Source organism: Loxodonta africana, chromosome 10 (assembly GCF_030014295.1).
Source record: "Loxodonta africana isolate mLoxAfr1 chromosome 10, mLoxAfr1.hap2, whole genome shotgun sequence".
NCBI lineage: Eukaryota > Metazoa > Chordata > Mammalia > Proboscidea > Elephantidae > Loxodonta > Loxodonta africana.
The window spans coordinates 87,203,744-87,220,864 of record NC_087351.1 but is presented as its reverse complement, the minus strand read 5'-3'; the positions used below and the strand labels follow the sequence as shown (position 1 = coordinate 87,220,864).

General features: G+C 54.4%; 1 protein-coding gene across 4 annotated transcripts; it reads left to right on the top strand.

Moving 5' to 3' along the window:
- Positions 1-16,858, top strand: RPS6KL1 (ribosomal protein S6 kinase like 1). 4 transcript variants are annotated; one of them, XM_064292755.1, is made up of 10 exons: positions 1-265; positions 1,818-1,942; positions 2,798-2,890; positions 9,482-9,529; positions 9,912-10,044; positions 12,453-12,542; positions 12,716-12,798; positions 14,507-14,613; positions 15,456-15,457; positions 16,673-16,858. In XM_064292755.1, exons 1-10 carry the CDS (start codon positions 1-3, stop codon positions 16,750-16,752), a joined length of 1,026 nt encoding a protein of 341 aa, XP_064148825.1. In that variant the 3' UTR covers positions 16,753-16,858. The 4 variants fall into 4 exon arrangements, with proteins under 4 accessions (XP_064148825.1, XP_064148824.1, XP_010587052.2 ...); XM_064292754.1 differs by lacking the exons at positions 14,507-14,613; positions 15,456-15,457 and adding exons at positions 11,442-12,050; positions 14,087-14,187; XM_010588750.3 differs by lacking the exons at positions 15,456-15,457; positions 16,673-16,858 and adding exons at positions 11,442-12,050; positions 14,087-14,182 and having other exon boundaries at positions 14,507-14,877.
- Positions 16,859-17,121: the final 263 nt, after the last annotated feature.

The following is a 17,121-nucleotide window of genomic DNA, read 5'->3' as shown; positions in this document are numbered from 1 at the left end:
ATGAGCCTGGTGGCCTGCGAGTGCCCACCTGGCCCTGGCCTGGAGCCTGAGCCCTGCTCCCGACCCCGGTCCCAGGCCCGTGTGTACCTGGAGCAGATTCGAAACCGGGTGGCCCCCGGGGTGCCTGACATGACCAAGCACGACTACCTGGTGGACGCAGCCACTCAAATCCGGCTGGCCTTGGAGCGCGATGTCAGCGAGGACTACGAGGCGGCCTTCAACCACTACCAGAATGGTGTGGATGTGCTGCTCCGAGGCATACATGGTGCGTGTAGGGCTGACCAGGCAGGCGAGGTGGGGCAGGGTGGGCCATTGCACGTCCATCCACACTGGGTGAGCCGGCACTAGGCTGGCGCTTCAGGGCCTCCATGAGGGACAGTAATAATAAAAAAAAAAAATTTTTTTCTTTTTTTTTAGCCAGTATTTATTAAGCAGTTACTATATACTGGTATTAAAAAAAAAAAAAAAGTTTACCAGGCAGGTCCCTGGGTGGTGCAAACTGTTTGCATTCAACTGCTAACCTAAAGGTTGGTGGTTTGAACCCACCTAGCTGTATTCAGGAAGAAAAGGCCTGGCAATCTGGTTATGTTAAGATTACACCCAAGCAAACCTACTCTGCAACACATGGGGCACCATGAGTTGGAATTGACTGATGGCAACTAATAACATAATAATAATAATGCCAGGCACTGTTCCACGGGCTTTACCTGTATTAACTCATTTGAGCCTCATAGTTGTAGAAACTGCTATATATGCTGTTGTGTATAGAAACTATTTTTTACCCCATTTTCAGGATGGAAAAACTAAGGCCTAGGGCAGTTAACTAACTTGCTCAAGACTCCACAGCTACTGAGTGGCAAAGCTGGGTTCTGAACAATTTTGGCTCCAGAGGCTTGTGGGCTTGACCGCTACATTTGACCTCCCTTCGAGCTGGGCTGGCCCTCAGGGAGTTTGCATTCTAGTGGGGGAGACCAATGAGCTGATGGTGGACAATTATGGCCCCCTGTGGGAGGAGCAATGGGGGATGGAAAAGGGAGGCTGTGGCCAGGCTGGGTGAACATAGGCTATTTTGCGGAATTCAAAACTTGAATCTGAGCCCTGAAGAAGGGTAGGTGTGTTGTCCCGCAGACAGGGCTGGCGGTGTTCAGAGAGAGAACAGCCAAGGCCTCGAGGTGAGAGGAGCGGCTTGTTCAGGTTAAAGTGAGCATTTCCTTGCTGGGAGTGGAGAGGCCAGTTTGAGACCGTGGTGGTCAGGCGGGGGGTGGGAGTTGGGCAGGGCCCTGACTTAAACTCCTTACCCTACTGAAAGGGTCCTGAAGAGACCACCTCAAAGCCTGGGCTCGAAGCCTACCCAGAGAATTCCTTTGCCCTCCAGTCCTCATTGCTACCCTCCCCTACCCCTGGCCTCTATCACAGTGAGCATCAGAGATGGGAGAAGTAGCACTCTCTGAGAGGTTCTGTCTTCTGGTCTGAGAAATGGGCATGGAAATCCCCACCCTGTCCCTTCCCAGGGTGTGATTACAGCCAGGAGGTGGAGTGTGCCAGCTATAAAGTGTTGTCAGCTGAGGGATGCCAACAGTGGCTCCCAACCTCCTTCCCGCCATCTTCTTTCCTCCTCCTCCACTGCTTGTCTCCCCCACTCACCCCGGGAGGGCCCCAAAACAGATCTGGGGTCAGAATCTGCTGAGCCAGCCTTAGAAATAGGAGCTGTCTCCTGTGGAGGGCAGAGGGCGGGGCAAAGGGAGCTGGAACCCTGGCCCTCCAAGGCTGTTAGGGAAAGGGCAGGGCAGTCCATGGTGACCCTCATCCCCTCACAGTCGATCCCAACAAGGAGCGCCGTGAGGCTGTGAAGCTGAAAATTACCAAGTACCTGCGGCGGGCAGAGGAGATCTTCAACTGCCACCTGCAGAGGACGCTGGCCAGTGGAGCCAGCCAAGGCACGGTGAGCAGACCCCCAAGGGCCTGATGGGGGGAGGCTCTGATGGGAGAGCCGGAGGCCCCCATGCCCATAGGTGAAGAACTGCCATGCCCACTGTCCTGGGCTGCAGGGCAGGGTGGGCATGTAGGCCAGGAATGCTGCTGCCGCTCTCCTTCTAGCTTCCTCTGTCTGCCGGGCCCTGCATCATTCGTTTTCCAAACACTGAATCATCCTCCCATCCACCTTCACTCCCTCACAGAGTAGTGGACAAGTGTATACGACCTCACACAAGCTGGTACACATGCTGGCATATGCGCGTGATTCTGTCCTTGTTGTGAATGGACACGCAGCATTTGGAGCAGGCATGAATACACACTTGTGCACACACACATGAATACGTGCACACACACTCTCCTCGTATGGTCTTTCCTAACCCAGTGGGCACTCACACGGTGAGGGCTGAAAACGTGTGCACACCTGGGCCTGCACAGACACCCGCATATCCCTCCCAGGATACTTGCAAGGCTGCATTTCCTCAAAGTAGGGGGCCTTGGTCTTTGAGTCTTGTTCTCTGAAACTTGCATGTTCCCAGGTTATTTCCTCACCCACCACCCTGCTATCATCTGCCTCCTGTGGATGGGGGTTTTGAGAGCGGGCTTCTGAAGTCCCAAGCACTTCGTGGAGGGGACTAAACAGGGCTGTGGGCTCCCTGGCTTCTCCTCTCAGGTCTGTCCCTGTGAGGTGGGGTCCGCCATACCCAAGTCCTACTGCTGTGGCCCGCATTACCACCCTGGTGGCCAGAAGCCCCTGCCCGCTGCTGCTGAGGCTGTGACTGAGGAGGGCTGGTCCTGAGGCTGCAGGACTCTCTCTCCTCTGCAGGGTTTCAGCAGCCTGCGGCTCCGGCCCATTCGCACACTGAGCTCTGCCCTGGAGCAGCTGCGGGGCTGCAGGGTGATTGGAGTCATCGAGAAGGTGAGTGGACCCATGGTGTGTGCACTGGGGGTGCCAGGTGGGAGAGACAGAGCGCTGGTGGAGGAAGCGGGTCTGTAGCAGCCACTCGCAGTCCACCAGGGGGGTGGGAAGGGGTCTGAGAGCCAAAAGAGAGCGAGCAGCTGTGTCCAGTGGTTCCCCACATCCCCCGCCCCGACACACATAAATCATGTCCTAGAAGGGAAACGTGGGAAACGAGAAGCGGCAGGCAGACAGTAGCTGCTCCGCAGCCCTCCAGCTCAGACACACAGAACACCCACTCCCTCGGAGATACAAGACAAACCGCAGGCGAAGCTGTGCCCAGGGCGCCCCGCCAGCTTCACTGCCCAACTCTCTCCACTTCCCGCTTCCCACAGGCTCCCACCCCACACTTACCCTGTACCCAGGGCTGCAGCCAAGACTCTCCCCAGACCCCTCCCCGCGCCACCAAGCACAGCTGGACACCCCCTGTGGCTGGAATGTTGTCATCTCCCGTAACCTGTCCTACAGAGGGTCCACACTGGCCCTGGTTGCTAAAGTGGCTCTTTCCCAAGCTGGCTGTTCATCAGAATCACCTGGGGCGTATCCTAAAAATGCAGATACCTGGGGCCCACCCCAGGCCTGTTGAGTCAGAATTTCTAGGGTTGTCCCCAGGAATCTGTAATTTTAAAATCTCACCGGGTGATTCTGCTGGGTCTGGGAATCCACAGAGGGAAGGAGACCAGCATGTCTTAACCGCATCCAGGAGGAGGCTGTGCTGCCTGGGGGTACCTGCCCCTCACCCCAGCACCTGGGCAATGCACAGGGTGCCACAGGCAAGTCCCTTCACCTCCCTCAGCTTTGGTTTGCACGTCTGTAAAGTGGGGTAAAAATCCTTCCCCATGGGGTGATCTGGGAGCTAAAATGAGGTAATTTTTGGGAAAGGCCTGGCACACACCAAGACATTTAATAAATGCTTGATGGCTCTAAATGCTGGTGACAAAAGTGAGTGGGGAGGCGAGTGGATGGGCCTCCCGTCCCCCAGGCCTGGCTCCAGCTGCTTCTCCCAAGCCCCTGGAATAGGCCCCAGACTGTCAGCGTCAGGCCCAGCCAGCTTCAATCTGCAGTGAAGCCCCCCCTCTCGCTGCATTAGTCTGTGTGGTGGGCCGCCGTCTGATCTGGGCCAAGCACAGCTGCTCTCATGGACAGGCTGGAGAGGTGACCACGTCAGCGTCTCCCAAAGTGGGATCTTCTGCTGAGTTCTAGGTGTTCTGGACAGAGGGGTTCTGGGTCAGACTGGGAAACAGTGAGTTAAAGCCACATTTCTTTGTTTTTCAATTATAGAAGTTCTTAGAGCTTTTAGGATGCAAATGTACATTTTGAGTCTCTAAGAGAGAGGTATAGGACAGAATTCCCCAAGTTTGTTTGTTTAACCCCAGGAAACACACTTGCTGAGCCTTGAGAAAGCCAGTATTCTGAGCCCTACACATAAGTGGAAAGGACAAATTAAAGCCAAGCCCAACCATTCTGTTTTGAGATTACCCTTCTTGCCTTTTGTGCACTTTATCAGGCATTCATATCTATTCCACCTACCTCCTGGCTCCTGCTTCCATTCCCAAGCAAGGAACACCTCTTACCCCAAATTAGGAAAGTGGTAAGGCCACAGGGCCCAAGTCCCTGAGGCCAGGCCTGGATGCCTGCTATCCCCCCCTCCCGCCCCGCCCCGCTCCATCCCACAGCTCTGCCAGGCAGATCCAGGCAAGAGGGGAAGTGAGGCCAGCAGCAGCCCTTGGGCCCAGGGAGGCAGCAGAGGGCTTCCTCAGAAAGAGCTGTGAAGTGCCCCCAAAGGTGTCCCGTTGTTGGGGTTCACTGGGCTGAGAAGGGGGTCTCTAGGGACTGAAGAGATGCTGGTGGGTGAGGGGGGTTGGGTCGGTCAGGGCCTGGGCAGGCAGCTGACCAGAATACTCAAGGGTCTTCTGTCAGGGAGTGTGGGGGCCTGAGAAGCATCACCCAGCATTTGCGGTGCTTTGTCCAGGAGCCAAAAAAGGCTGCCCCAGTTATTTAGAGGGACGTTTAAACCGGAGCTTGTAACAGACAGCCCCCCTGCTGAATTTAGACCTCACACTTGACTAATTTGGTGTTTTTTTGTTTATTAGTCACCGACATTCAAAAGTTCCAGATTTCATATAAAAGTCCAGATTTCCTGCTTCTCTTGAAAAATCGAAAGACTGAGCACCCGTGGCAGCAAAGGGTGGTGTAGGGGCCACCCAGTTCAGATGGCTTGAGTCCTGTTACTGCTGTCCCACTCTGCCCAGCCTACCTCCTCACATATCCTGCCCTGGTAGGCCTTGGAGTTTGAGAACCTGGTTGAAACTTTTGGATTTGTTTCCTCCATGAGAGATTCCTACTGGGCTTTTGATACTTGGGACTTCTTTAAAGAAAGGGTTTACTGCGTTTCACCAAAGCTTTCATTATCTCTGTGTCCCAAGAACTCAGTTTTTTTTTTTTTTTTTAAAAAGGTGAGAACAGGTACCCAGAGCTGCCCTCCCATCTTCCCAACAGTAATTGTTACCTAAATAAGGTACTTTCTCATTTATAGAGCTGTCCCTTTAAATCCAAACAGTTGCCCTGGGGAAAAAAGCCCACTGCTATCCAAAACAGTAGCCACTAGCCACCAAGACTATTTAAATCAGTTAAAATTAAGTATTCTGTTTCTCAGTCACACTAGCCACATTTCAAGTCTCGCAGCCGCATATGGCTAGATTCCCACGTTGAACCACAAGGATGTAGAACGTTCCCACTGTGGCAGGAAGTCCAGTTGCACAGCACTGCGTTGTAATCATTGTTTCACAGGTAATGAAACTGAGGTTCATAGGGGACAAGTGACTAGCTAGTTCTCTGTCCCCCAGACCACTGAGCAAAAGAGGGGTTTTTGTTTGATCGGTTGGTTTCACAGAAAAAATGTACCCTCTGCCACCGTTTTGAGATACACTGAAAGACACCGGAGTGTAACAGGAGGAAACAAAATCTCCTACCTGACTCCAAAGATTATTGTGTTGTTGAGCACCAGTTAAGCACTTGGCTGCTAACCGAAAGGCTGGTTGGTTGAACCCACCTAGCAGCTCCGTGGGAGAAAGACCTGTCAGTCTGCTTCGGAAAGATTAAAAAACAACCAAACCCATTGGTGTCAAGTTGATTCCAACTCATAATGACCCTATAAGACAGAGTAGAACTGTCCCATAGGGTTACAGCCAAGAAAACCCTATAGGGCAGTTCTGCCCTGTCACGTGGGGTCGCTATGAGTCAGAACTCGAAGACAGTCGTTGTTAATGTGTTCGCCTCATTCTTTCGGGATAGATGGGTAGATTTTAGTATTTTTTTTAAACACAGCTGTTATAAATCTATGGATCAAGTTTTGTATCCAGCTTCCCCAGGCTTCGCTGCTGGTTTTTTCAGACTCTGGAAATTAGAGGGCCTTGTCCAGAATAGTGTGGTGGGGAATCCTACTTGGCAAGGGACAGTGGGGGATTATCCGGGGTGTCAGTATTGTGGGAAACTCTGTTCTCCTAAATGTCCCCAGAGTTTTCTTCCTTTCTTTTTCAAACATTGCACAAGTTTGCCTGGAAGCCAGGGCCAGGCTGGGCCTCTCTGGCTGTTGGAGGAGAGACCTCTGGTGGCCAGAAGGGATGACTCATTCTTGCTGCCTTAAGGGCCCTGGGTGGTGACCTAGTCCTCTGCCTTCGTTTTACTGATGGGGAAACTGAGGCTCAGAGAGGACGGCACTTGCCAAGGTTACCTAGCTGCAGCCCCAGGTATAGTTAAGTCTGCAGGGCTGTGGAATCAGCCTACCTGGGTTCAAATCCTGGCTCTACCACTTTTCAGTGGTGGGACTTAGGCAACCTAACCCCTTTGAATCTCCATGTATTTATCAATAGAATGAGTTACAAATTATACACCTACCTGGTAGGATTGTGAGAATGGAATTAAATAATCCACGTAAATTGTTCAGCACAGAGTAAGTGCTCCATAGCAAGTGTGGGGCTTTCCCTGTGTTAATATGAACAATAGTCACTGTGGATTATTGAGGACATGTTGTAGTAGGCCCAGGTTGCTTGAGTTGTCTGCTTTAATAGAATCCTCCTAATGACCTCTGGGAGCTCTGGTGGCACAGTGGTTAAGAGGTCGGCTGCTAACCAAAAGGTGGGCAGTTCAAATCCACCAGCCATTTCTACTCTGTCCTGTAGGGTCGCTATGAGTTGGAATCGACTTGATGCCCGGGTTTGGAATGACCTCCAAGGAGCCCTGGTGGTGCCATGGTTAAGCACCCGGCTTCGAACCAAAAGGCTGGTGGTTTGAACCTACCAGCCACTCTGAAGGAGAAAAAATCCTGGTGATCTTCTTCTGTAAAGATTACAGCCTAGGAAACCCTATGGGGCAATTCTCTTCTGTCCTATAGCGCTGCTATGAGTTGGAACCAACTCAACGGCACATAACAACTTCTAAGGAAGTCCCTGAATGGCACAAGAGAGTAAGCATGTGACTACTAGCTGAAAGGTTGCTGGTTCGAAGCCACCCAGAGGTGCCTCAGAAGACAGGCCTGGCAATCTGCTTCTGTAAGGTCATAGCCTTGAAAACCTTATGGAGCAGTTCTACTCTGCACACGAAATCAGCCCAACCACCACCACAACAAATGACCTCGGAAGTTAAGTATTGCTAGGACCCTGTTTGAACGTTAAGAAGAGCAAGGTTGGGAGAGCCACATAACTTGGCAAATGTAATAACTGACATTCTGATGCCTTTACAATTCACGAAGTGCCTTCCCAGTATGGCCTCAACAAACCAGTGACGAAGGGAAGATGGGCATTTTAAATTCTCATTTGGTAGGTCACTTTTCAGTGAGAAAACAGGTTCAGAGATGTTAAGTCACTTGCTCAAGGTCCAAATACAGTGCCCGTTCCTCAACTCCTGTCCCAGGCGGCAGCTGTCACCACTGTCCAGAGGCCTGGCCTCAAGGCCCAGCTCTCAGCTCACCCCCCACAGGCCCCGCCAGGGCCCTCTCTGGGGAGTATCTGCAGGGCAGGCCACAGCCAAAGAGTCATAGCCCCAGGGTGCTGGTCTTGCCTCTGCGTGTGCCTCCTCAGGGCTGAGGCCTCTGTTTTCTGCCCCTGTGCCCTACCTGTGGCTGTGGCCACTGCTGGTGCCATAGAGATGACCCCGGGGGACCTAACTCCAAACAAGGCCCTGAGCCAGCAATTAGCAGGCGCTGCCTCTGACTACAACCAACGTGGGAAGAAAAGGACTGCTGCCTAAGGACAACCTCCAGAGATAGACTGTATTTAAAAGAAGGGGGTAGGGCCGGCAGGAGTTGAGACCTGAAGGAGCATAACAAGTCCCTGTGCGCCTGGGCATGGCTCCTTCATACCCTCAGGCCCTCAGCCTCCTCACTTATAGAACAAGAGATGAGAGGAAGTGACTGAAGTCCCTTCTGGCCGTGACACCCACAGACCCTGCAGGATGGCATCAGGGGCTCTGGCTGGGGCCTGGGGTGAGGGGTTGACCTGCCCTGGGCCCAGGTGGGAGAGAGCCTCCCAGGAATGGGCAGGGAAGGGGAAATGGGTATGTATCACCACCTTCTGCTCATTTGGGCAGCTGAGGTAGCTGAGGCCCTGGAACCACTCACCACACCTGTGTGAAGCACCAGCCAAACACCCTGCTCCATGCAGGGCTCTGAGAATACAGAGCTGGACAGTGTGGTCCCTGCCCTGATGGAGCTCACAGTGCAGTGGGGCGACAGGAGATTAGACACAGTGGGATAAGCCTCCCTAAAGGTGCTAGAGGAGCCCTGGCGGTGCAATAGTTAAGCACTTGGCTGCTAAACTGAAAGGTTGGCTCCAGCGGCTCCCTTGGTGATCTGTTCCCGTAAAAATTACAGCCTAGGAAACCTTATAGGCAGTTCTGCTGTGTCATATAGAGTTGCTATGAGTCAAAGTCAACTCGACAGCCCACAACAAAGGTGGCAGAATTCCCAGCTTCCAAGCATGAGGCCCAGGTTCAATTCCCTGGGTTTGAGGCACCTCATTTTCAGCCACCATCTATCCATCAGTCATCAGTGGAGGCTTAAGTGCTGCTACGATGTTGAACAGGCTTTAGCAGAGCTTCAAGACTAAGACAGACTAGGAAGAAAGGCCTGGCGATCTACTTCCAAAAATCAGCCAATGAAAACTCTGTGGAGCACAATGGTTTGATCCCATTGTGCATGGGGTCACCACGAGTCAGGGCTGACTCGATGGCAGCTAACAACAACAATAACAAAGGGTGAGCCCAGAGAGCACTGGAGATAGATTAGGGGCCCCAAGCCCAACCTGAGGGTTGGGAAGGCTTCCTGGAGGAGGTGGCTCCTGAGCTAAGACCTGCAGGTCTAGCAAGGATACATAGCAGGATGGGATCTGTGGCAGCCTGGGAGATGATCATGCTGTCTGCACCACCCAAGCCTGCCCTTCCTGCCCAGCCCTGGAGTGGGTCAGCCTTGGTGGAGGAAACTGGGGGTTGGGGCTAGAGCCATGGAGCCCCAGGAGCTAGTGTGTCCCTTGACCTGTGCCCCCTGGATCTTGGCAGGTGCAGCTGGTCCAGGACCCAGCGACTGGAGCGACCTTCGTGGTGAAGGCAGGTGCCGTCCAGCCCCCATCATTCCGCATTCCTCTTGCGGCTTTCTCAGAGCTCCTGGAGACTTCCACTCTCTGGAGACACCCAACCCAGAACCTACATCTGAAGCCCATGCCACTCTCCAAGTCCAAAAGCTGCGCATTCTGCCCCTAAGCATGCCTGCTGCCTCCCAGACAGACTCATACATGTTGCCTCATCCTTGGCCAGAAGGGTGGCAGGGCCTGGGTTTCATGGGGGATGAGGACCCAGATCAGGAACTGGGGGAGGTAATTGTTCCCCAGGGTGCCTCCCACTCCTCATCTGGCTGTCCCTGAAGCCGGTGCTAGGACATCCCCTAGCAGCAGCAGCAATTGCTGACCTGCCTACTCTGCTCCCTCCCCAGAGCCTGCCCAGGTGCCACATGGCAAGCCGGGAGCGACTGACCATCATCCCACATGGCATCCCCTACATGACGAAGCTGCTTCGGTACTTTGTGAGTGAGGACTCCATCTTCCTGCACCTGGAGCATGTGCAAGGTGAGGGGGCCTGAGGGATCCCTCAGCTTCTCGGGCCTTTGGGGCATTGTCCTCACTTGTCCCCTTAAAAATCCTGAGCCCTGGGCACAGACCTGCCTTCCTGGAGGATGACTGACAGGATCAGGCCATTGTGGGGTTGTGTGGGGCTAAGGGGGGGGGGTACATCCTGGGGAGGGTGCCCTACCCTAGGTGGGCATGAGGGCATGTTTGCAGATGTGTCCTTTGTCACCCTTGCTACTCTTCAGTGTAGGAACACGAGATGGTGGTGGCTGAGCTGTAATGACAGGAGCTGGGTTGTGTAACACTAATTACTGAGCACCTATAGTGGTGATAGCGTCCCTGAGTGGTGCAAATGTTAGTGTGCTCGATGTTAACGAAAAGATTTGAGTCCACCCAGACGTGCCTCAGAAGAAAGGCCTGGTGATCTACTTCTGAAAAATTAACCATTGAAAACCTTATGGAGCACAGTTCTACTCTTACACACATATGCTTGCCATGAGTGGGAGTAGACTCGACAACAACTGGTTTTTTGGTTTGGACTTACCATAGTGACTTGTGTATACTAAGTGCTTAATAAATTGTAGCTGAACCAAGGAAAGAAGGAAGGAATAAAAGGCATGACAAATGTGCCCCAGAAAGGAGAGCTTCCCAGGGCTGGGCCATGGAGGAGTGCTGTGTCATTTGGTCTTGCACAGACCTCTCACAGGTTCTGCCACCGTCTGTCTCCCAGCCATAGTCTCCTCTGTCCCCAGCTCCTAGACCAGGGGTGGCATTCAGGAGGTGTAGGAAATGTTTTGAGGCTGGGTAAGTGGAAGGGGGAGGAGCCCTGGTGGCACAACAATTAAGCTCTTTGCTGCTAACCGGAAGGTTGGTGGTTTGAACCCACCCAGCAGCTCCTCCGGAGAAAGACCAATCTGCTCCCATAAAGATTAAAAAACCAAACCAAACCCAGCGCCGTCGAGTCGATTCCGACTCATAGCGACCCTATAGGACAGAGTAGAACTGCCCCCATAGAGTTTCCAAGGAGCGCCTGGCGGTTTTGAACTGCTGACCCTTTGGTTAGCAGCCGTAGAACTTAACCACTATGCCACCAGGGCTTCCCCATGAAGATTAGAAAGCCTAGAAAATCCTATGGGGACTTTCTACTCTGTCACATGGGGCTGCTCTGAGTCGAAATCAACTTGACAACACCCAACGACAAGTGGAGGAGAGGAGGGGGCAGGCTAGGCCGAGCAATGGAGGAAGCAGAGGTGAGGGGGCTGAGCTAGGCGGGGACACCTGGAAGGTAAAGTGTCCACACCTGAGGCAGAGGGGAAGCAGCAGTGGGACAGGGAGTCAGTGTCCATGCTCCTCTTCTTCCCTGTCCCCATGCTCACTGCTCCCTCTGCATGGCCCAGGAGGTACTCTCTGGTCCCACCTGCTCTCCCAGGCGCACCCTCAACAGTCTGGACCCGAGTCTGGCTCCACCCAGGAGAGGATGAAGGCTCAGCTCGACTCCCGCCTCAGCCTCCTGAGCCCAGTGCTGCACCCCCCGGGCCACCCCTACTGGCATGGCAGAATGCCCCTGGAGCCTTCAAGGACTTCTCAGCGCCTTCCCCCAGCCAGGGAGGCCCCATCCATCAGACCCCAGAGAGAGGCTGAAGGCGAACCCACAGCCAGGACCAGCACTTCCCACTCTTTGGACCTGCCAAAGGCCCTGAGTTGCCTCCAGCCTTTCCAAGCCAGGCGGGAACCTGGCCACAGCCTGGACACCAGGCACCCTCGGGGTCTCCCTTGGGTTCGTGAGGGGGCTGGCCGAGTGCTGGGGGGCTGTGGCCGAGGCCGAGGTCCAAGCTGCCCCTTGGCAGATGGGGCCGGTCTGGGGTCAAGCAGGGGCGCCTGGAGGGTGAGGGAGGAGCAGGTGAAGCAGTGGGCGGCGGAGACCCTTGTGGCACTGGAGGCGCTGCACGAGCAGGGGGTGCTATGCCGGGACCTCAACCCCCGGAATCTGCTCCTGGACCAGGCAGGTAGGTGCCGGGATGGGGGGTGCGGGGTTGTGGCGGGGGGACAATAGGCCATCTCACCCTACCCCACCCCTCTGCCAAGGGGACCTCAGCAGTTATCTGCTTTGCCCCGGTCTCCATCCAGCCATATGACACAGGACTCTAGGCCAGAGGCTGGTTGGCCAAGGCTCAGCTTGTAGAACAAGCGCCTTTGTCCCCGTAAGTCTAGAGCAGCAGCCCTTAGGAATGCCCGGGGGGCGGTCTCTGGGCCTCAGGGGAACATGCATGCCCATGAGGGGGGCCTGCTTTGTGACTGGGTTGGAGGGGGGAGCCCTGGAGGCCCGCTCCTCCATGCCAGCAGTACAATGATGGCTAACCTGAATTCTTGTTCCCCTTATTCCTTGTCCCTCCACACTGGACAAGAAGGTCACATCAGGCTCACGTATTTTGGCCAGTGGTCAGAAGTGGAGCCCCAGTGCTGCAGGGAGGCCGCAGACAATCTGTACAGCGCTCCAGGCGAGATGTGGGGCAGGAGTGGCCTGTAGATCTTGGGTTCCTTTGTGTGGGTTGTGCCTGGGGGCTGAGGAAGCCAGAGGGGATGGGTGGGTGTCTGGGCAGGATGTGTAGAATGGAGACCCACCCTCTTGGGTGGGGCTGGGACATATGCAGGTGTGTTCTTGTTCCCACAGAGGTGGGTGGGATTTCTGAGCCGACTGAAGCCTGCGACTGGTGGAGCTTTGGCTCTCTGCTGTACGAATTGCTGACAGGAATGGTAGGTTGCTGGGCAGCGTGGAGAGCCGGGTGGGTACCACTGAGGGCAGGCTGGTGTCTGGGCTGAGGCTGGCTGGCTACTGGGTTGGATGTCCTACCAGCACAGCTGCCTTCCCCCCCACTCCACCACCCCCATGAGCCATGAGAGACACAGGAAGTCACCCGCAACCTCCAGCCATGACAGGCTCAGTACCTACCCCTGCCACACGCACAGCAGACTACTAGCTAATGAGACTGTCATGTGAAAGTGTTGAGTTGGGATGGTCAGGAAGTTTCTGGAAGAGTTGGTCTGGGGCTAGGCTTCGAGGGAGGATGGTATTTGACACAGCTGTGTTCCTTGGAGGGCCACTGGATCATCACCCCCAGCCTTCTCTCCCTGCTGCTCACTCCCCCCACCCATGCCTTTTGGGGCTATAACAGCAGACCTTGGCTGGAGGGTGGAGGAGAGGGGCCAGCAGCTGCCCTGCCCAGCCTGGGTCCGCCAAGGGCTCAGGGTTCCTCCTGCAAACATCCTTGCTCAGGATGGCGCCCTCAGCTCTTTGTCCTCCTCCATCTGAGCTCAGCACAGTACCTGGGGCTGGTTACATAAAGCAGCAAGGGTGAGGCCAAACTGCATTTGAGCAGGAAATAGCCAGAATGAAGCAGAGTGATCTGACCAGTCCACCTTGGCTCCCTCCTCGAGTGACTGCTTTTGTTCCAGAGCCCAGAACCTCTGAGAGCCCTGGGTGCAAATATCCCCACAGGTGGTTCTCTTGTCCCAGATCTTCCACTCTCTCTGGCTCAGAGTTCCTGGCCTTCCTCGTGGAAATTTCTTGCAGCTCACCCTTATCTCCAGGCAGAGCTCTCTGGCCCCCAGAGCTGCACCTTTCTAGGGTGCAGAGAGGTCCTGCTTTCTTGCTGCCACAGCCGTGCCTTCGCCCTCCCTGACAGTGGCATGACACGGACTGCTGTCACATGTGTAGCCCATGGAGATTTCTTTTCCATAAGCAGACAAATCCCAGTGATGTTCCCTGTTCACACCCCTGAATTGTTGCTTCTAGCAGGCTTGGAGCCAGAGGGGCCTGGGTTCAAACCCTCAACTCCACATAGTCTCTTTACCTCTCCAGGCCCACTTCTTGTCTTTAAAATGAGGATACTAATCCTTGCCTTGAGGGTTGTTGTGGAAATATCCCACACCTAGTAGTATCTGGCATACAGTTGATCCTAAGCAAAAGACCACATCAGCGTCAATCACCGTCATCATCATCCCCAGGGGACGTGTATAGACAATGCTCCCTCTGTCTTCCCAGGCACTGTCCCAGGGCCACCCCTCAGGGATCCAGGCCCACACCCAGCTCCAGCTGCCCGAGTGGCTCAGCCGCCCTGCGGCCTCCCTGCTGACTGAGGTGAGGTATAGCCAGCCTAGAGGAGGTGGCTTCATGACTGGGGGTGGGTTCTGGGAGGGTAGAGGCCTGTGTGTGGACAAGCTGCCCTGCATACTAGATGTACAGGAAGGTGCAGGGACAATTCTTCTGTATGTTGGTGGCCAAGTGACACCAACTGTTTCCCCTGATAAAACTGGGTGCTCTGGGGGCCAGGGCTGGCAGGGACTGAGCCCTTACTGGGACCATGGTGACTGGACTCACTGGAGGTCAGCCCATGCCTTGGGGAGAGTGGAAGTAGGGATGGGGAAGGGCTGTCCAGAGTGCTAACCAGGCCTTTCTCCGCAGCTGCTGCAGTTTGATCCCAGCCAGCGCCTGGGCGCTAGAGGCGGTGGTGTCAGCAAACTCAAGGCCCACCCCTTTTTCAGTACTATCCAGTGGAGCAAACTGGTGGGGTAGGAGGGGTAGAGAGGGCGAAGGAAGCAGCTGGCCTGGTCTGGTCCTCCTCTTCTCTCCGCCTGTCACTAAGCTGTCCCCTCTAATAAATGGGCCTCAGGTTCAGAATGTGGGCAGCGCCTTTCCCACTCAGCCCCTCCCCTGGGCCTCAGAATTCTCTCCAGGCCTTGTCTTTGGGGCCACCACCCAAGAAGGGACTTGGGAGTCCCCCAGCCAGCTCCTGGAGAAGTCCTTTCTCATCACGCCCAAGGGGGAGAGGCAGTGAGCACTCACCCCCTAAGCAGCTGAGACCCCTTCAACCCACCAGTCAACAGATGCCTGCTGAGCGCATGCTCTGCGCCAGGCCCCGTGCTAGGCACGTTAAAGGGTGCCTTCTGTCTCAGTGGCTCTAACTACTGACCACCCGGCGAGCCTGCCATGAGGTTCTGGGACTCACCCATCCATCAGGTGTGCCCCAATTGCGACATGGCTGGAGCTCATCTCAGGGCCACTGGTCCACTGGCGTAGTGGACCCTTCTGGCTGTCATCTTAGCCATGCAACCAGCAGACCTCTTCTGCCAGAGGCACTTCCTGTGGGGGCTGGGGAAGCAGAGAATCTGCAGTGTGTGTGGCAGGAAGGTGCAAAAAAGGGGATCCTCTCCCCACTCCTGACCAGGTCACCCATCTTGTGATTTCAGACTTTGGAAAGCAAAAGGAAGGGGCAGGGAGGGGAAAATAAGAGAGGAGGAAGAGGATGGGAGGAATACACAGCTCTACCACTTAGAGCCAATATGAAACAGAATAAAGAGCCCCCTCCCCCAGCCGGCCCACCGCTGTAAAGAGACAGCGGGGCCTGCCCCAGGGGTCCAAGAGACTGCAACTCAGCCTCCAGGCTAAGGCAGCTAAGACCAGCTGTGCCTGTAATGATTCCCCTCTGGGCCATTCATCCTGTTTACTATTCTGCGTTTTGGTTTTGAGGTTCTACTCCCTCCAGTGCCCACTCTTACTTATCCCCCTTTGGAATGAGAAACCACACAATGCTAGGATTGCTCAAGCTTTTAGCCAGAAGCAAGATGGTTCCGGTCTCTGAAGAGCTGGGAGTAAGTAGTTACCCAAAGACAATCCCCCAGGTTTGGGGACTCTTATTCAGCTCACCTCCCCTCCTCAGTGATTCCCCCAGTCACTGGGGGGTGTAGCGCCTAAGACCGAAGCCTGCTGGACCTGGGCCCCAGCTCCTTCCCTCCAGTGCCAGGGCACCACTAGGTGGCACGTGACACTTCTCCAGTCTGTGGTGAAGGCCCAACTATACTCAGAAGAGACTTGTGTTGTGGGGAGGCCACTGTGCTCTTCAGGGGCAGAAGACACAGGAGAGCACACCTGTATATAATTCTCTGTGGTCCTTGGTCCTGGTTTGCCTGCCCCCATCCTCCCCCCACAAAATAAAACCTGCCCTTGCCTGTGGTGTCCTTGCCTCATTAACATGAGAGCGGCTCTGCAAGAAGTGGGTAATTGGAAGGCTCCCCCAGAGAGCCTTCCCCCAGAGAAGCTCGTGATAGGCATGCACGAGCTTGGGGCCCACTAAGAAGCATGAAGCAGGGTTAGGTGAACGGCATGTCAGCCTGTACCCCCAGCAGAGCCTGAAGGGAAGTGGTGGTCTGAAAGGGGCAATGGAAAATTAAGAGGAAGAAAAGTCTAGGAAGAGGGTCAAAGTGTGGGGTGGGGGTAGGGATAAAAAACTAGTTTAACCCCCACAGTGACTCACTAAGACATCCTGAGAAAGCTGAGGCTCAACAAGGCGAAACAATAGGACTGGTCAGAGCCTGGTGGAGCCAGTTCACAAGTCTGTGTACCTCTTCCTATTACTGTCCTGTCTCCAACCACCGCCTCACTAAGCGAGTTGGGTCATGAACCTCTGAGCCTCAACCATCCCAACAAACACTGCACACATGGTACTCTGCAAGGCCCTGGGCTTAATCTTATGGGGCTTACAGTCGTCTTCCTTTCGATAAAATACCTACTTTGTACGTTAACTGGAGAAATCTTTTCACTGAATCCCAATGTTTTTTTTCTACCTACCAGCTCTAGTTCTATCCTCTGGGATTCACTTTCTTCCTGTGATAGACCTTTGTATAGGAATGGCCTCGCTGCAGGCAAGATGAGCTAACCACGAATCTGTAAGCAGAGCCATGTTTAAGCCAGGGCTTCATCACGCCTGCCATCTGCAGTCAGTCGGGGTTGGCCATCAGCCCTGTCCACCCACCCACACAGACCACTGCTTCTAGGTGATCCACCTTGGTTTGTCCTTACTGATCTTGAGCATCTTGGTGCACATGTGACAGTCAAATCCAAAATACTGAGATGCCCCAATTCCTCCCCCAAATAATGCAAGCTCTCACGAAAGTGGTGTTTTAAAGAGGCTTCACAAAGGTGGAACCCCAATTTCTCCTCAAAAGTGAGGATTGACAAGTTTGAGGAGCCAACAAGCAGGAAACTGAGGTACTAAGAGACTATACTATGCTTTCCTGGCT

Excerpts from the sequence above, each read along its gene's own strand:
- RPS6KL1 (XM_010588750.3), top strand. The coding sequence starts at position 1 with ATGAGCCTGGTGGCCTGCGAGTGCCCACCTGGCCCTGGCCTGGAGCCT. Across the intron at positions 12,051-12,452 it reads TCTGCTCCTGGACCAGGCAG|GTCACATCAGGCTCACGTAT; the intron begins GTAGGTGCCGGG and ends CTGGACAAGAAG. Across the intron at positions 14,183-14,506 it reads CGGCCTCCCTGCTGACTGAG|CTGCTGCAGTTTGATCCCAG; the intron begins GTGAGGTATAGC and ends CTTTCTCCGCAG.